Here is a 15,445-nt window from a genome sequence, read left to right on the forward strand (position 1 = left end):
ATATCTTAGCACTCCACCCTTCAACCCACATATTTATTTCACTTATCCAATTCAAGGTTTTCACTGCGATTGACCAGGATGAACAAGATTAGAAATGATCCGCTGAAGTGAGGCCTAAAAAGGAGAAGAAGAATCATACAATTCAGGGATGCTGCTGGCTTAAAGCCTTTCCTAGCTGTCACAGGGCAAGAAGGTTGGTACACCCTGGACAAGTTGCCATCTATTGCAGAGCTAACATGGATATAGACAATCATCAACACTCTCATTGACCTACGGCCAATTTAGAATCACCAGTTAAACTAATGTGCATGTCTTTGGACTGTGGGAGGAATCCAGGAATCCAGTGCCGCCAACTCCACCCTCTGGTCAAAATACCATAACGTTTGGTTCTTTAAAAACACAATGGCAACACCACAAACCAGTGGTGTAACCAGTGAATAATGTGCGTTTAAAAACAAATCATGCAATTACAGATTTGCAGAGAAATTGACACAAATGAGTACACTTAGCACATCAATTAAAAATACTAGTACAAAAATCTGAGATACAGTTTCCCCTCCCTGCAAATGTGCAAATAATTTGCGGCAAGAACTCCAACAATGTTCACAGAAATTCAGAAAGTAATTGAACTTTTGTTCCAAGCAATGTCTTTATTTTGTTCATAGCAATGTCACAATCTTAAGCAATGACCAACAGCTTCTCAGAAAGATAGTAACAATAGCAACAAAGTGCTCCTCATTGTCTGTAAAGTCTGACAAAAGCCCGACAGAAGTTTTTTGTCACTTTCTTCCAGAGCACGAATAAACTTTCACTTTGGTGCTCTAAATATTTTATCTTTGTCATTTATTCACTGCTCTGCTCTATTTATATGTGAACTACAGATCAGTACAAAGTAAAAGAATTGTTCAAAGATAGTTTGTAACAATCATCAGAAATGTGCATTAAAATGCTCATGAACTCTGTGTTAACATACAGCTAAAGCATCTTTTTCAGGAAATTTGCAGACCTCGGAGAGAGAAGCGAACAGTCATAAATTCACTGGAAGCTTAAAGGTTTTTGTTTGTTTGTTTTTTATAACAAGACACTTAATTCATAATCTGGCATGAAAAAGTTTCTTGATTTTGTTGTTATTTTTCTGTTTGCTGAGGTGTTTGTTCTGCATTGATTTTCACTTGTTTTCATAATCAACATAGAAACTAATCATATCTGGCCAGATTGGTTCTTGAAATGAACCTTCAGAGGGATTTTGTTTAGCTACTACTAGGTGGAGTGAAAAACAGCTTCAAAAATGCATGCAGGTCTCAGTTGTGATCTCAAGGGAAATGCAAGAAAAACAAGACACTGCAACTGAAAAGCAATAAAATAAAAGGCAAATAAATAAAATTGTGAACTGTTCAAGAAAGCTGATCAATAAAGTAAGTGTATGCACTACATGAAATGAATTTACTGCGAGGGTTCTATTTTCTATTTGCTTCTATTGAAATAAAAGTATTTAATGGTGTTTATTTATGAATTTAAATGAGCCTGAAACCTCCTTCGTCTTTCTTTTGACTGATCTCACTCAGACCCAGAAACAGGCTTCACTCATTTTTTAAGGCATGTGCCAAACTGAGACTGAGCAGGTGTTGGTGTGGGTGTTTTTGAAGTTTAACATGATTGCAAGGGGGGGAAAAAAAAAGAAAGACAAGGAGAAAGTATCTTAGCACGCCAAAAGCCAGGGGCAAGAATTAAATCCTCATTAGGATCTGGCAGCACTACCACTCACCTTGTGTGTTCATGTGTGTATGTGTGTTTACATGGCACAAAATAGAACCACACAGTAACGTCAAACACAATCGTCAAAGTGTTTTTCTCAGCATATTAAAACCAAGCAGCACTTTATGAATAAGCAAAAACCAAAAAATATTTTCTGAATACAACAGATTTATATAAATCATGTGTCAAAGCATCATAGACACACAGCTACACACACACACTTTAAAAGTACAGCCAGTGGTAACAGACATTACCGCATTTAGGTCAACAGTAAATGTTCCTTTTCTATATATTACTCTGAAAAGTTTAAAGTTACACTATATGGACTAAAGTATTGAACCACACGTCTAAATTTTTGAATTCAAGATGTTTTCAGCCACATTGTGTATAACAGCGAGCACCTAGCCATGCAAAACATTTATGAAAAATGCACTGTTCAACAAAAGCTCACTGAATTAGATGGAGGCCTGCAATATTTCTCAATTTCCTGGCATGGTTCAGGCTTTACAGGGTAAACATCGGCAGAAAAACTGCGCACCGGGAGCTTCACCTCATGGGTTTTTAAGGATGAGCAGCTCCTGTGGGTGTAAAGTATAGCTGGCAGTCTACTTAAGTCCATATGGTGTATTTCTCTATGTGAACACTGAGAGCACTCTCATTTCTGTCCAAGCACGGTGACTTCCTATGGTGCCTCGGTGAACGCTTCTAACCTTCAATGAATTACAACTTGTAGAAACGAATTAAGCAAACAACATGTTTTGTGTGAGTTCCAGAGGTGCAGGTGGGCAGATTTCAGATGGAGCCAGAAATCGATCTCGTTTCCAGTCTTCATGCTAAGCTGCCTACAGTTGTCCAAAGAAGTATCTTCATCAAACTCTCAGCGAGGAAGCAAAATGTCAGTTCATTCCTTTCACTCCTAAACTGACTCATGATAACTGACACAAAGCAGCTTTTAAATCTAAGTCACTATGACCTGCACAGATATAAACCCAAACTGCTGTAAACCGCAAACCCTTATTAACCATTTAAGCCATTCCTCTTATTTGGTTATATTAAACACATATTCATACAACCCTGTCATTATTTAATATCATATCTAAATAAATAGCCAATCAGATTGTTGCTCGTAAAATAAACAATTTGACTGTTAATGAGGCACAGAGAGAAACAAAACATTAATAGATAAAAAACACAGACGACCCAAACATTTTTAAAAGAAACAAAACTGGCCTGCAACTAAAGCTAACATTTCCCATTTCTCGCTTTTTGCACAAGTGCACATTTAATGCATTTATACTGGACAATCAAATGTACAGCTCAGGCTATTTGAACAACCAGCACAGGATTACAGACTGACTTGCAGACCCAGTCGACAGTTTGTGGGGTATTTTCTCTGATTTATTCTTATATATAATGATTAACTTATCTCACCGTGATGAATGCTTGGGGCTCAGAAGCTCTAATTTACTACAGTGAAACTGTAGACACAACTGATTGTGCACGGCTGACTTCACACGCAGAAGAAATCAACAGGGCAGACTGCACGGCGAGCTGTGCAAACATGTGATACATTCATATCTGATGACAGAGGAAGCAGCGGGGATGGGCTGGGTGGTTGGGGAGGGTTGTGACTTCAGCGAAGCCAAGTTAACCGAAGCTTCGGTACATGCTTGTAAAAGCTGATTAATTATTCATGATTTAAGTCTAACAGAGAGCATGCATCGCTGTTTGGAAGGAAACCCCTCACACACCCACGCGTGTACCTCAGGTGGAAGCGGCCTCTATTATTAATATTCGCTTTTCAGGCTATGAAACTCTGTGATTAGCTTTGGCATTAACAGCATCTAAGTATGTGTGATGCTATTCGGGGAGATGCACAAACAAATATATTTACGTAAAAATCTTTCAGTTACAGAAATTGTTCAAATTGTCCACTGATTAAAGCTAAACAGTCATTTTTAAGCTGCAGAAAGCGAAAGATGAAGATGAGGTATTTTTGCTCTAGTGATGGCTGTTCGGGGTGGATGTCAGCGCAAACCTGCTAAATATTTTAGGAATGTAAAAGTACTGGTTTCTTCCCCATATTCACTCAGTGCGGTGGGCAGCAAGTAGCAGCAAAACTGCAACTGAAAACATAAAAAACTGCTTCAATACCTCCTGCTAAATGATTTTCCAAAAAGTATCACTGCTTGCATAAAGCGACCCTTGTTACTGAGTGCAACATTCATATTTTGATAGCGCAAAAGCTCATTTGGTGTGTCACGCTCTACTGTAAATTTAACTGGCTGCCACCTGGAGTAAAGCAATTAATACAAGGCTCACAAGCAAAATCTCCACCTCCATCGCTCCATCTTTCTCTTTCACTTCCCTTCTTTGCTAGTAACTAGAAGCTTTTAGCAGAAAACGCCGCTCTTTAATAATTTGTACTCATGTGTCACTGTGCTGGCTTTGGGCACTTTTGGCTCTCAGATATTGCTGCTGATCTAAAAAGCAAATGAAACACTTTAACAGAAATACACAAACCGGGCAGGACGAACTAAAAACAAGTATCAGCAAAATAATCAGCTGACAAGAAATAGATAGCAGCAGCCTGAAACAGCAAAAATGTGTTAGTGTTTCACGTGCATGGACGGATCCTTATGTAAAGGGCCGCTGACAGGGGTACATGCATAGTCCCCTCCTATATAGGAGCAAGTCACCCAGACTGTAACAGCCACAAAATGACAACTAACCCTTTTGCTTTGCACCCCTTTGTGACCTTCATCTCTTTGTCACCGGTTTGGCTTTCTACTTCAGTTATCCTGCTCACACACACACACACACACGTGTACAAGAATCCTGAGGCTGAATTATAGAAAACAAGCAGCATGCTTGTTCAACGTGGTTTAGTGGCAACAACTTGTTTGGCACCAATATTGTTCCTCCTCATTTTCTTCACCATCTCAAGATAAGCTTCAAGTTTTTAAAAATGTGCACCTATACTGCATGTGTCAGTGTTCTTGCTGAATAGTCTGTATTCCCGCCACCGCCACGTCAGAACAGTTGAAGTAATGCCTCAGGTCCCCAGTCCATGGCGGTCTGAGCCACAGCGAACACGGCTGCCCCGAGTGTCGCGGACAGCCCCCACACTGCCATCTTCACCATCCTGTTTCCCCTCCTCCACAGCTGGCCTCGGTCCCCGGGCAACGCAGCTTCCAGGCCTGCGTGTCAGGAGGTTGCGAGCACAGAATAAGGAGGAGCACAAAAACTGCAATATTTAGGTTTTGTAAAATTTAGAAAGGAGCTGCTTCAGTCTTATGATTATTTTGGATGCTGTAGTTTGACTTTTTTTTTACTACTATTTTAAATATTAGGTTCACCCTTCAGCACTAACAAACAGACTACATCTTCTAAAAATGTCCATGGAGTTAAATCAACACAAATCAAAAAACACTTTAAGCGAAAATTGAATATTTTAAGCTTCGTGGAGGTTTCCTGCCAGGCTGCATTAAGAGCGCATTATTTAACATTTAAACACAGACCTCGTGTGTGGAATTTTAAACTTCTCAGTTTTGTTTCATTTTATAAAACTGTTGGGTGGTGGTGGTGATGTCACACGTATTTAACCGTAGATCTCTCTTTAAATTGGCATGTATATAACAACCGCTCTGGGAATTCAATGTTCTGAGCGGCAAATTTAACCGAACATTTAGCTATAGCTTTTCTATACATTTGCAGTGCCAACCACAGCTAGAGGTGGCTGTGTTAAAGAGTGATTAAACACCGACATGAAGTCAGTTTTTATTGCCACCTCTGGGTGAAAGTTTCAAGTGTTTTGCGTCTATAGTTATGCAGCACAATCCTATAACAATGCACCAAAATGGAAAGGCAATCCCCCCCCCCCAAGATTTCAAACACATGGTATATCTTTGATCAATGAAATCAGCTAAAATTGGACTTGAGTTACAATAGTGTTGCAAAACCACTGCTTACAAGGTGAAGGACGATTTTTCATAGTTAATGAGAGGCAGAGAAGAAGGTTCTATAGATCGGCCCTCTGTGTGTCCGTTATGCATTTCATCTCACTTGTAATTGAATTTTGATGAAACTATGGGGAATTGTGTAAATAAGCTTTAATATTACTCTGCTTAGTCTGAAGGGAATGATACAACATGTTTGTGATTGCGTGTTCATCTTATACAAGCTGCTAAAAACCTACGGGAATAATGCATCTTTTTGTTCTGTTCTGCCATATTCAAATTTGCACTTGATTGGTCTGATGGGGGTGCTACAGTATTTGTTTACTTGTTATTGATTGGCCCAAAGGGAGGTGCAGAGATTGTGGGCGATGGCATATTTGCTGTTGCCTTGTTTTGAAGAATTGTGTTTACATGAGGTGGAAAAAACAAATGTAACAAACTGAGGATCCAACATCCAACAAATTTTCTTCATACAGTTCCACAGTTGATGATATTATTATTATTATTATTATTATTATTATTATTATTATTATTATTATTATTATTATTATTATTATTATTATGCCAACTTCAAAGAATTTACTTTTACCATAACCATCTACATGTCTGTACTCTGTATGTGTGAAGACCTCCTTCAGAGTCAGTAATAAGATTACAGAGGCTATTTTTACCGTGTCTGGAGGTGGTGGAGCCCTGAGCCTTTGTGAGACGCTGGAGAACAGAGTCCGGCCTCTGGTGGAGGGTGGAGAGTTGAAATGCCTGGAAGGTACTGATGGACCGGCTAAAGAAAGCAGAGGAAGAGAAGGAAAGTAGAGGGAGATTTAGTCAGTGATGGAGAACAGAGGCAGGTCTAAGGTGAAGCATGGATAACTGGAATGATGTGAAAAGATGGTCTGATGAATAAAGTGATGGAAAAAGACAGGCGAGGAAGTGAGTGGTAGACAATTTCAGAGAACTGCTAACTCAATATCTCATGTGTATAGGAAGCTCAGAGGGTAATGTATGGTGAGACAGTATCTTTCAGTGTGTCAGTCAAGGCCTTGTGTCACTTCATGCCCTAAACAATGACTGTATGAGGCACACCGAAGGACACTGACAGGCAGAAAGCAACTGATGGCTGAGGATACACAGTGAAAAGGAGACTGTTATCATGCCTCTAAGACTACCCCCTAAAAAGTTTAAAAATGTGAAAAATGGTCACACACACACACACACACACACACACACACACACACACACCAAATGTCCTGTGTGTGTTAGCAGCACCACCGAGCCAGTCACGATGTGCTTATTGAGCATCAACTCTCAGTTGTTGAAGGAATGACATTACATTACATGCATTTTCTGCATTTATTAAATATTAAATTAAATTCTATTTTATTTACAAAGCACCAAATCACAACAACAGTTACTTCAAGGGGCTTTACCATATTGTAAGATAGAAACTCTAAAATAATACAGAGTTTAGATGACCCCCTATGAACAAGCACTTGGCGACAGTGGGAAGGAAAAACTCCCTTTACACAGGAAGAAACCTCCTGTAGAACCTGGCTTAGGGAGGAGTGGGTTGAGGGGATAGTAATGCCCAATTAACAACTGTATTAAACTGGTGTGCCCTCACCTCTTGCGAGACTGCAGTGCTGCCCGCTTGGCCAGTAATGATGGAGGGTACTTCTCGAACAGGTCCTGTGCCTGGCCAATCAGAAGCTCGTATGGGAGATCCTGGGGGATACGAGAGAGGAGGTGGTGGACCATGGCCATGTCACACTCTGTCTGCTTCACCTCCTTTTCTCTGTGCAACACAATCTGAGGAGAAGAGGAGCAAAGCACCAGTTAAAACTTTTAACCCTAAAGCAGATCACTCTGGGTAACACTTGAATACTAGACTGCATATATAGTACATTAGCTTGCGTTGTTTGTGAGGCGCAGTAAGTGCACTGCAGACAGATAAGCAGATGAAGAGTTAAAGCCCCATGCTGTGCGCTGTACTCTGCCTGGGAGGAAACATGAACTACATTCTGCTTTGTTGTTTCACACACTTCAAACAGAGCTCTCCCTCTGCCCAGCCCCTCTAAACACACTCACACACACACACACACACACACACACACATATAAAAACATCCTCAAGTGCAAACAAGAAGCCACTAATCAAAATGCACAGACTCTACAGTTAAATAACACAAAGGAACAAAAGGACTTGTGTACACTCTCGACATAACATACTTCTGCAGACAGAAACAATCCAGCTGGAAGTAACACGCATGTATGGCATGCAGCAGTTAGTGTGGAGGAGCAGATGAAAAAAAGTCAAAATGTTTTCCCTTTGTAATCTGTTTCCGTGTCCTTCCTACTAAAGCTCTCACATCAGTCAGCTCTCTCTGCTCATTCTTTTTCCCTTTCCTCTTTAATCCCTCCCTCTGTACCCCTCTTTCTCATCTGCTCATTAGGAAGTATCTAATTAACTAGTCTGATGACTTCACAGTACTCTGCCTCACTCTCTGTGTGTGTGTGTGTGTGTGTGTGTGTGTGTGTGTGTGTGTGTGTGTGTGTGTGTGTGTATGGGCAACATGTATTCACGTGTTCTGGATTACTGACAAAACAACCTCATTGGCTCTCGCCCATACCGTAGCAGCAAGGTAGATGGGCATCAGGGGATGTGAGGCCAGGAAGAAGTCGTACAGTCTCAGGGTATGCTTGAACTCTGAGAGAACATGGCCGTACCATGTGATGAGCCAGGAAAGTGCAAAGATGGTTCCAACCTCCGCTCTAAAGACAAAAGGCACATTTCATCATGTTACCTTATTTTAACATTTCATTTGATTATTTTTTTGTAACCCTGTTTATACATATATCTACGTTCATATTTGCCCTGTTTGATCCTTTCTGAACTATTTTGTATTTATTTATTCTCGGACTTCTCTAGACTGGTTTTGTATCATTCACATTTCAAAATAATCCCCATTTATTTACACTGGGTCTTAGTGCAGCAGATGGGTGGGGCTGCTGTGCTCACACCCATAGCCTGTGCCTAAGATGACCACATTAAAGATATTTTAATACAAATCCAAGAATAGAAACATTTCTGAAACCATAACAGTATATACTGTACAGTGTTGCCTCTGTACACCACCACAGCAGATTTTGATTAAAAAAAAAAATAGTTAATATGTGATTAATGTTCACACTTTTAGCTGTAATTCAAGAAGTCTTACAGAAAAGTATTTAATCAACTATTTAGACATTGCAGGCATTTTTATAGATCAGAGGCTCAAACATAACCTGAGAAACTAACATTTTACAAACGGGGACTGAAAGAACATCATCAAATATCCCTGTACTGTTAGACCTTGATTTTATTCCACTTTCTCTGTCTTGAGAAACTCGTCAGTTGCTTTGCAGTTTCCTTTGGACTCTTAAGTAGCATCCATATTTGGCTGAATCTGAGCAGATAATATAGTTCTGTACACTTCAGAATTTATCCTGCTACTTCTATCAGCAGTCACATCATCAATAAACACTAGTGACCTGGTTCCACTGGCATGCATACATGCCAATGTCATAACATTGCCTCCACATGTTTGACAGATGATGAGGTCTGCTTTGGATCATGGGTTGTTTCTTTCCTCCTCCATACTCTTCTCTTCCATTATTCTGATATGAGTTCATCTTGGTTTCCTTTTTTTCCAGAGCTCTTTTAGATGTTTTCTGGCAAAGTCTAATCTGGCCTTTCTGTTCTTAAGTGTAAACAGTGGTTTGGACGTTTCGTTGACAATGACACACCTACCTCCTGGAGAATGTTCTTGACTTGGTTAGATATTGTGAAGGATATTTTTTGTTTTTGTTTTTTTTTTTTTTAAACCAAGGAAAGAATTTGTAAAAATCAAGTGTCTTATCTGGTCTTCCGGGCCTTTTGGTGTTGCTAACTTGGACTATGTTTTCCTTCTTTTTAAAGATGGACCAGATTGTTTTCTTGGCCACTTCTTAAGTTTTGGAAGTCAATGATGCTCTATTATCACCCAAATTTCTATGAAATAACAAGACCCATTTGAACCTTTCATGAGTTGTTTGTTTGGTTTTTGTACCGTTTGTTGTTGTTGTTTTTTTTCCCTCATGTGGATGACTGTCATAATTACAAAACTTTCAATTACAAAAAAAAAAAAAAAAAAAAAAAACAAACCTTTCATTGTTTGGGAAGCCAACCCCCCCCCCCAAAAAAATTCATTTGACCACAATAAAGGTCAGACTTGTTTGTCTGACTCATGCCTTTAAGTCACATTTTAAACATATGGTCAAGTATGAAAAGTGAGAACGTACAATCACTCTTTCTTAATATATGACTGCCTGTTTTAAGTGATCCAATGACACAGGACATGTGGATCAAAACCAGAAAAAAGAAAACCTCTGGATCTGAGTTGGTCAAAAGCTATTTTTTCCCCACTCATTGCCTTTAATACATATGTCATAATCCTGAAATCCTGAACACTTGAGATATAAAATACAGAACTGAAAGAAAAGTATGTTTTCTTCAACCTCACATATATCCTGCTACTGTGCCTCAAGTAAAATAACAAATTAGAAGTTTCCGATCAATACTGGACAGGAGAACTGAGCGACAAAGAACAAATGCGTGCTAAATAAAAGGGACTGACAAATGGAAAGAAGCAGGGACTGATAGATAGAGGGAAGGAGCAAAGGGCAAAGATCATGTGCGATGGGTTGGGTAGGGATTGAAAATGAAGCAGGAGAGAAAGAAAAATAAAAGGTGAGCAAAAGAACAAGTACAGAATAAAAGAGGCAGAGATAAGAAGACAGACAAGGAGAAGAGGAAGCGCACAGCAGAAAGGGTGACTGAAACTTTGAAGTAGGGTGTTGTTTATCCTGCTGTCTTTCTCCAAGTGCAATGTCTTGTTCTTTTTCTGTTTATGTCAGCATGTATGCAAGTAGACAGGTAGTTTGCAAATATGGAAGTTGCCTGTACAGTATCAATTATGAACAGGCAACAAGACAACAACAACAAAAAAAACTGCAGACATGCACACATCAAAAATACTTTAAAGGGTGATTCGATTCATTGATTTGCAAACATTCCCATCCGCAGTCCTACACACATTATCTGCAGCACCTGGCTATTTCTTGACGTCCTTTGTTTTGTGTTTTAACAAACTGCAAATTGTTCATATATCATTTTTAGGTGAATTCACTAGTAAAATACATTTAACTTTATCTCGCAAATAAAGTTAAATGTGGTGTACACCTTGGCAGGACAGACAGGCTGTTGTACCATTTGATAGCTGAACTCCAACTGCTGATGTGTTTTCAGTAATATTTTAATTCAATTGCAAATACACTAGCCGTTTCTCTCCCTGTAAGCATTATAGGTAAAAACCAACACTGTGGTGCCCTCTAGTGGTCACTACTTTTTGTACCTGATCATGAAATCATGCAGTTCCAAATCAACCTGCTCCAAAATAGGCATCAGATAGTTTAAAATGTGTTTGGTGCTGTCCATGGTAGGATCCATGAAGTCCCTGCACAGAGAGAAGACTTGCAGAAGTTGGAAAAACATTTTAACTATACATAAAAGTATGAGAATCAGCAGGAAATAAAATATCCAACCTGAGGTGATAATTAGACAGTGTGTCCAACAAGGCGATGGCCATTCGTTCCCCAACTACCAGCAGCAGAGTGACGGCCACATCATGGTAGCCTTGGTAGTAGTGCAGCTGAGTGTTACGCTTCAAAACCTCCAGTATGATGTCGATGAGCTGCTCCTGAAGCACTGCTCTCTCCGTGGCTGGCATACCTGCAGAAGAGCAAATGAGCAGTGCATTTATGTAAACTAGAAAGTGTTTATTATTGGATTATTAGAGTTCAGAATACAGAATCCAGTGTTTTCTATGGGCCTCATTCTGCTATGTTGCAAGATTTTAAAGGCAAACGTGCTTGCTGACTCTGTAAACAACAGTAGTGCTGTTGAATTTAAAATACAACAACACTCTCAGCTCAAAAAAGTGGGAACTCCTCCTGTGAAGATTAAACTTGGTTTATAAATTACTCACAAGATAACTCCATGTTGCTGTAAGGTCAGGGTTACAGTTTAACAAATGGCACATTGCACTATGCTGCTATCTTTAGAGATAAACACACACACACACACACACACACACACACACACACACACACACACACACACACACACACACACACACACACACACACACACACACACACACACACACACACACACACACACACACACACACACACACACACACACACACACACCTACCTTTCGGAAAACGCTTCATCGACCTCCTGACATCAAGGACTACTTGGTTGTAGTCTTTGTGGTTCTCCCTCACATCTCGACCTACAACAAAAGAAATATTTCCCTTATTGTTGCTAGCATTGTTTGCACTAGGAGCACTTAATTTATTACTTATTTATGCAGTTCATCAAACACTAACAACGCATTAAATTAAGTGTATACTAACCAGGTTTGTGTGGTAGCTCATAGACATTTATGTTCAGTAGTTTGGGCCATACTTTTCTCCTTAGCTCATCAGTGAGCAGTCCTCCTTTACTGACTGCCGCTCTCCTCAAGGTCTCAATGTCCACTGGATCACTGTTCATTCAAAAGCCAAAATTAGACAATTTTTATATTACTTACAGTCTGCTCATAGTATCTAAAATTTGTACCTTTGTACCAGTTAGAAACTCCTACCTCTGATTTAAATAAACTAAGAAAACAGCTAATGCATTTTTTGTAGAATTAAAAAATTACCATGTTCAACAGGTCAGCACTATTTATATGTTAATTTAATTTAAATTACTCTCACAGGCTAAAATTTAATTGGAGTCATTTTAAGTAGTTTAATAAAAATTCTTTTAAAAATTACTGCCTGAAGTCTAGAACACATGTGCATGACCAAATATGACTTGGTCATTGAAGAGAATCCCCCCAAAATAATAACAATTCTCTCTTGAGCTGCTTTTGCAGTACCCTTTTGGAATTCCCACCGCTGTCCAATCAGTTTTGCAGAATTTGGCTGAATCTGAGTAGAATGAACTCTGCTGCTTCAATCAAGAGTCTCATCACTATAGACTAGTGCTCCGCTTTCACTGGCAGCCATACATGCCCATACCATAACATTGTAAACACTGTGTTTGACAGATAATGTGATATAATTTGGATCATGAGTGGTTTGCTACTTCTCCATACTTAACTCCCCATCATTCTGGCACTAGTTAATCTTATTTTCATCTTTTTTCCAGAACTGTTGCCACTCTTTTAGATGTTCTCTAGAAAAGTCTAATACAATTCTTGAATGAACCAGTAGTTTGGACCTTATTGTAAACCCTCTGCATTTCCATTCATGAAGGTGTCTTTTGATTGAAGACCTTAAGAATGAAACACCTACTTCACAAAGAGTGTGTTCTTGATTTGGCAAGATCTTGTTTTGGCATCATCTTGCCAAGTGAATTCACTGGCTAGTGATGAACCACATGATTTTGATCACTCCTAAAGTTTGTGTTCGCTCTCTGATAGGTTTATTTGGGGATTATTCAGACTAATGATGGCCCCTATCACTTTCATCAACATCAATTTTGGACTTCTAAATTAAATTCAGATGAACAGCTCCTGACTGAACACCTCGATTTAACTCCAGATATTTTATCTGTGTAATTTGTCATGAATTAATGAGGGAGCAGGCTTTGCCTGGCCATGAAAGTGCTAATCAGTCAATTGTCCAATTACTTCTGAGCTGCTGAAAATGAGGGACTAGCTATAAAAACTGCTATAATTTTCAAACAGTTAATGCAATATCTTTGTGAAACCCCTTGAATTACAGCTTAAAGTCAGCACTTCAATCACATCTTGATTGTTTTATTTCAGTTTTAAATTTGAAATTCACTGGGGTGATGTACAGAGGCAACATTAGAAAAAAAAAAAAAAAAGTATCACTACCCAAAACCGTGTAGACTTAACTGTATAACACATTTTAGGACACAGTTTAAAGGTCCTTATGATTACATCATAATATTCCTGAACACACCAGAGTAATCACCACATGTGCAATCATGTTAGTATAAAAGTTATTGTCTGTTGATAAATTAGTGCCATCTAATTGTGAAATAGTGTATTGGATAAGAAGGTAGAGGGGATTTCTCCAGTGGAAATATGCCTTGTGCCCTGGAGTTGTAGAACTATCTGAGGTATTTATTACCATAGAAAATATTGAAAAGAAGATCCACTTTTTAGGCTTCTAAAATGATGAAGAAGATTGTCAGGCTTTTCATGTTCGCTGAAGCAACTATTTTCCTGTTTTATTTCACTCCTAGAACATAATACACAAATCTGGATGTCCCATGACTGGCAGCACATAGCTCAAGAGTGTAAAATTGCTCTTCATCTGCTTAAATGTGCATGTCCAGTTTTTGTGGAGTAAGCACACTCAAGAGACACACTGTGATATTAACCTGATCAAAGCCTGATGGATCTCAGCCAGCTTCTGCTTCCTCCCACAACCTGGCTCTGTAACAAACAGGCAGAGATGGAGGTGTAAGAAAACAAAGTAAAAGCGAGTGGTATGGATGAAACAGAGAGTTGTGCGAGAGCGTCCACACAGAGAGAAGAAAGTTAGGGGGGGAAGAAAAATGGATAAGGACAGAGACTTGAGGATCACGTTTAAAATCACACTATTATGGCTTTGAAGGTAAACCCAAAGATTTATACTTATTTTACTAACCTGCACAGACAAACCAGGTGTTTCTTCATTCATTTCATACTAAAAGACATTGCCTTTTTTAAAAGTCATTTACGCAAGCAAAGCCATTAGGATCAATGATCATAAAGTTATCTAAATGCTATGCTTTAGATTGCAGCCAGTGTCAGTTAAACATAAAACAAGTGACAGCTTTGCTGGATCGCTGACCAAAAGCACCTTTTCCGTCTCCTCCCTGCCAGACTGTCAGCTGTAAATTTCCAAGCAGTCCAGTCTGCCACGCAAGCAGCTAAAGTTTGCCCTTACTTTGCTCTTGTAAACAAAGCAGCACATTTTTAGTTGCTGTCACTTGACTGCAGTAATAGTAGATTAAATTAGAATTAGCTACATAGTCTTGTCTGGTCTGGTCTAGTTTTGCTTGCCTGCACGTACAGATGTTATCGAAGCAGTCATCGTAATAAAACGGTATAACTTTAAAATAAGACGTCTTAAGCTACTGAATGTAGTATTTCTTCTTCAAAAACAAAGTCTGTTAGCTGTCATCGCGTACCTCTTGTGAAAGATCCATTCCCATTCACCACAACTCCGCCGTTCTGTTTCTTCCTCTTGAGTCTTTTCATTCCCTCTAAAAGCAGACAACGGAATCTCCGAGTTTACACCGTAACATATGTGAGTTAAAGAATTAAAAATATGTACGGAAACAGGTGAAAAAACACTGAAAATACCTGTCCCAGCGACGAAGCTTCCCTCAACAGCTGTCGCTACTTAACTCAACCGAGCGAGCGTTCTCAGCTACAATGCAATTGGTCAGAAATACCACGTGACCAAAAGGATGTACACTATTGGTTTTCCTTTCACTTGCACTGCAACCTGACTTGATTACAGATTTGTAGTCCATACATGTGAGCGACACAGGCAATTATACTTTGTATAATAAATGTTGAGACAGAAATGTTCTTATGCAGTAACTTTTTTTATAAGGAAAAAAGTGAGTGTTTGTATC

General features: G+C 39.2%; 1 protein-coding gene across 2 annotated transcripts; it reads right to left on the bottom strand.

Moving 5' to 3' along the window:
- Positions 1-635: 635 nt before the first annotated feature.
- zgc:63863 (uncharacterized protein LOC393372 homolog) lies at positions 636-15,292 on the bottom strand. 2 transcript variants are annotated; one of them, XM_040020652.1, is made up of 11 exons: positions 15,168-15,292; positions 14,993-15,067; positions 14,198-14,252; positions 12,211-12,341; positions 12,006-12,086; positions 11,333-11,519; positions 11,143-11,244; positions 8,341-8,482; positions 7,336-7,520; positions 6,386-6,495; positions 636-4,955 (listed from the first exon to the last, which is right to left on the bottom strand). In XM_040020652.1, exons 2-11 carry the CDS (start codon positions 15,060-15,062, stop codon positions 4,789-4,791), a joined length of 1,230 nt encoding a protein of 409 aa, XP_039876586.1. In that variant the 5' UTR covers positions 15,063-15,067; positions 15,168-15,292; the 3' UTR covers positions 636-4,788. The 2 variants fall into 2 exon arrangements, with proteins under 2 accessions (XP_039876586.1, XP_039876585.1); XM_040020651.1 differs by lacking the exon at positions 15,168-15,292 and having other exon boundaries at positions 14,993-15,161.
- Between the last annotated feature and the right edge of the window lie 153 nt (positions 15,293-15,445).

The sequence above is a fragment of the Simochromis diagramma genome, unplaced genomic scaffold (assembly GCF_900408965.1).
Source record: "Simochromis diagramma unplaced genomic scaffold, fSimDia1.1 OVJJ01000753.1, whole genome shotgun sequence".
Classification (NCBI taxonomy): Eukaryota; Metazoa; Chordata; class Actinopteri; order Cichliformes; family Cichlidae; genus Simochromis; species Simochromis diagramma.

What these genes read in the sequence shown, in the direction of transcription:
- zgc:63863 (XM_040020652.1), bottom strand. Translation starts at nt 15,062, where the DNA reads ATGAAAAGACTCAAGAGGAAGAAACAGAACGGCGGAGTTGTGGTGAAT. An exon ending in CTGCATGATTTCATGATCAG is followed by an intron (nt 8,483 to 11,142) that starts GTACAAAAAGTA and finishes TTTTGTCTTTAG; the next exon opens with AGCGGAGGTTGGAACCATCT. An exon ending in GCACTGCAGTCTCGCAAGAG is followed by an intron (nt 6,496 to 7,335) that starts GTGAGGGCACAC and finishes TGCTTTCTTTAG; the next exon opens with CCGGTCCATCAGTACCTTCC.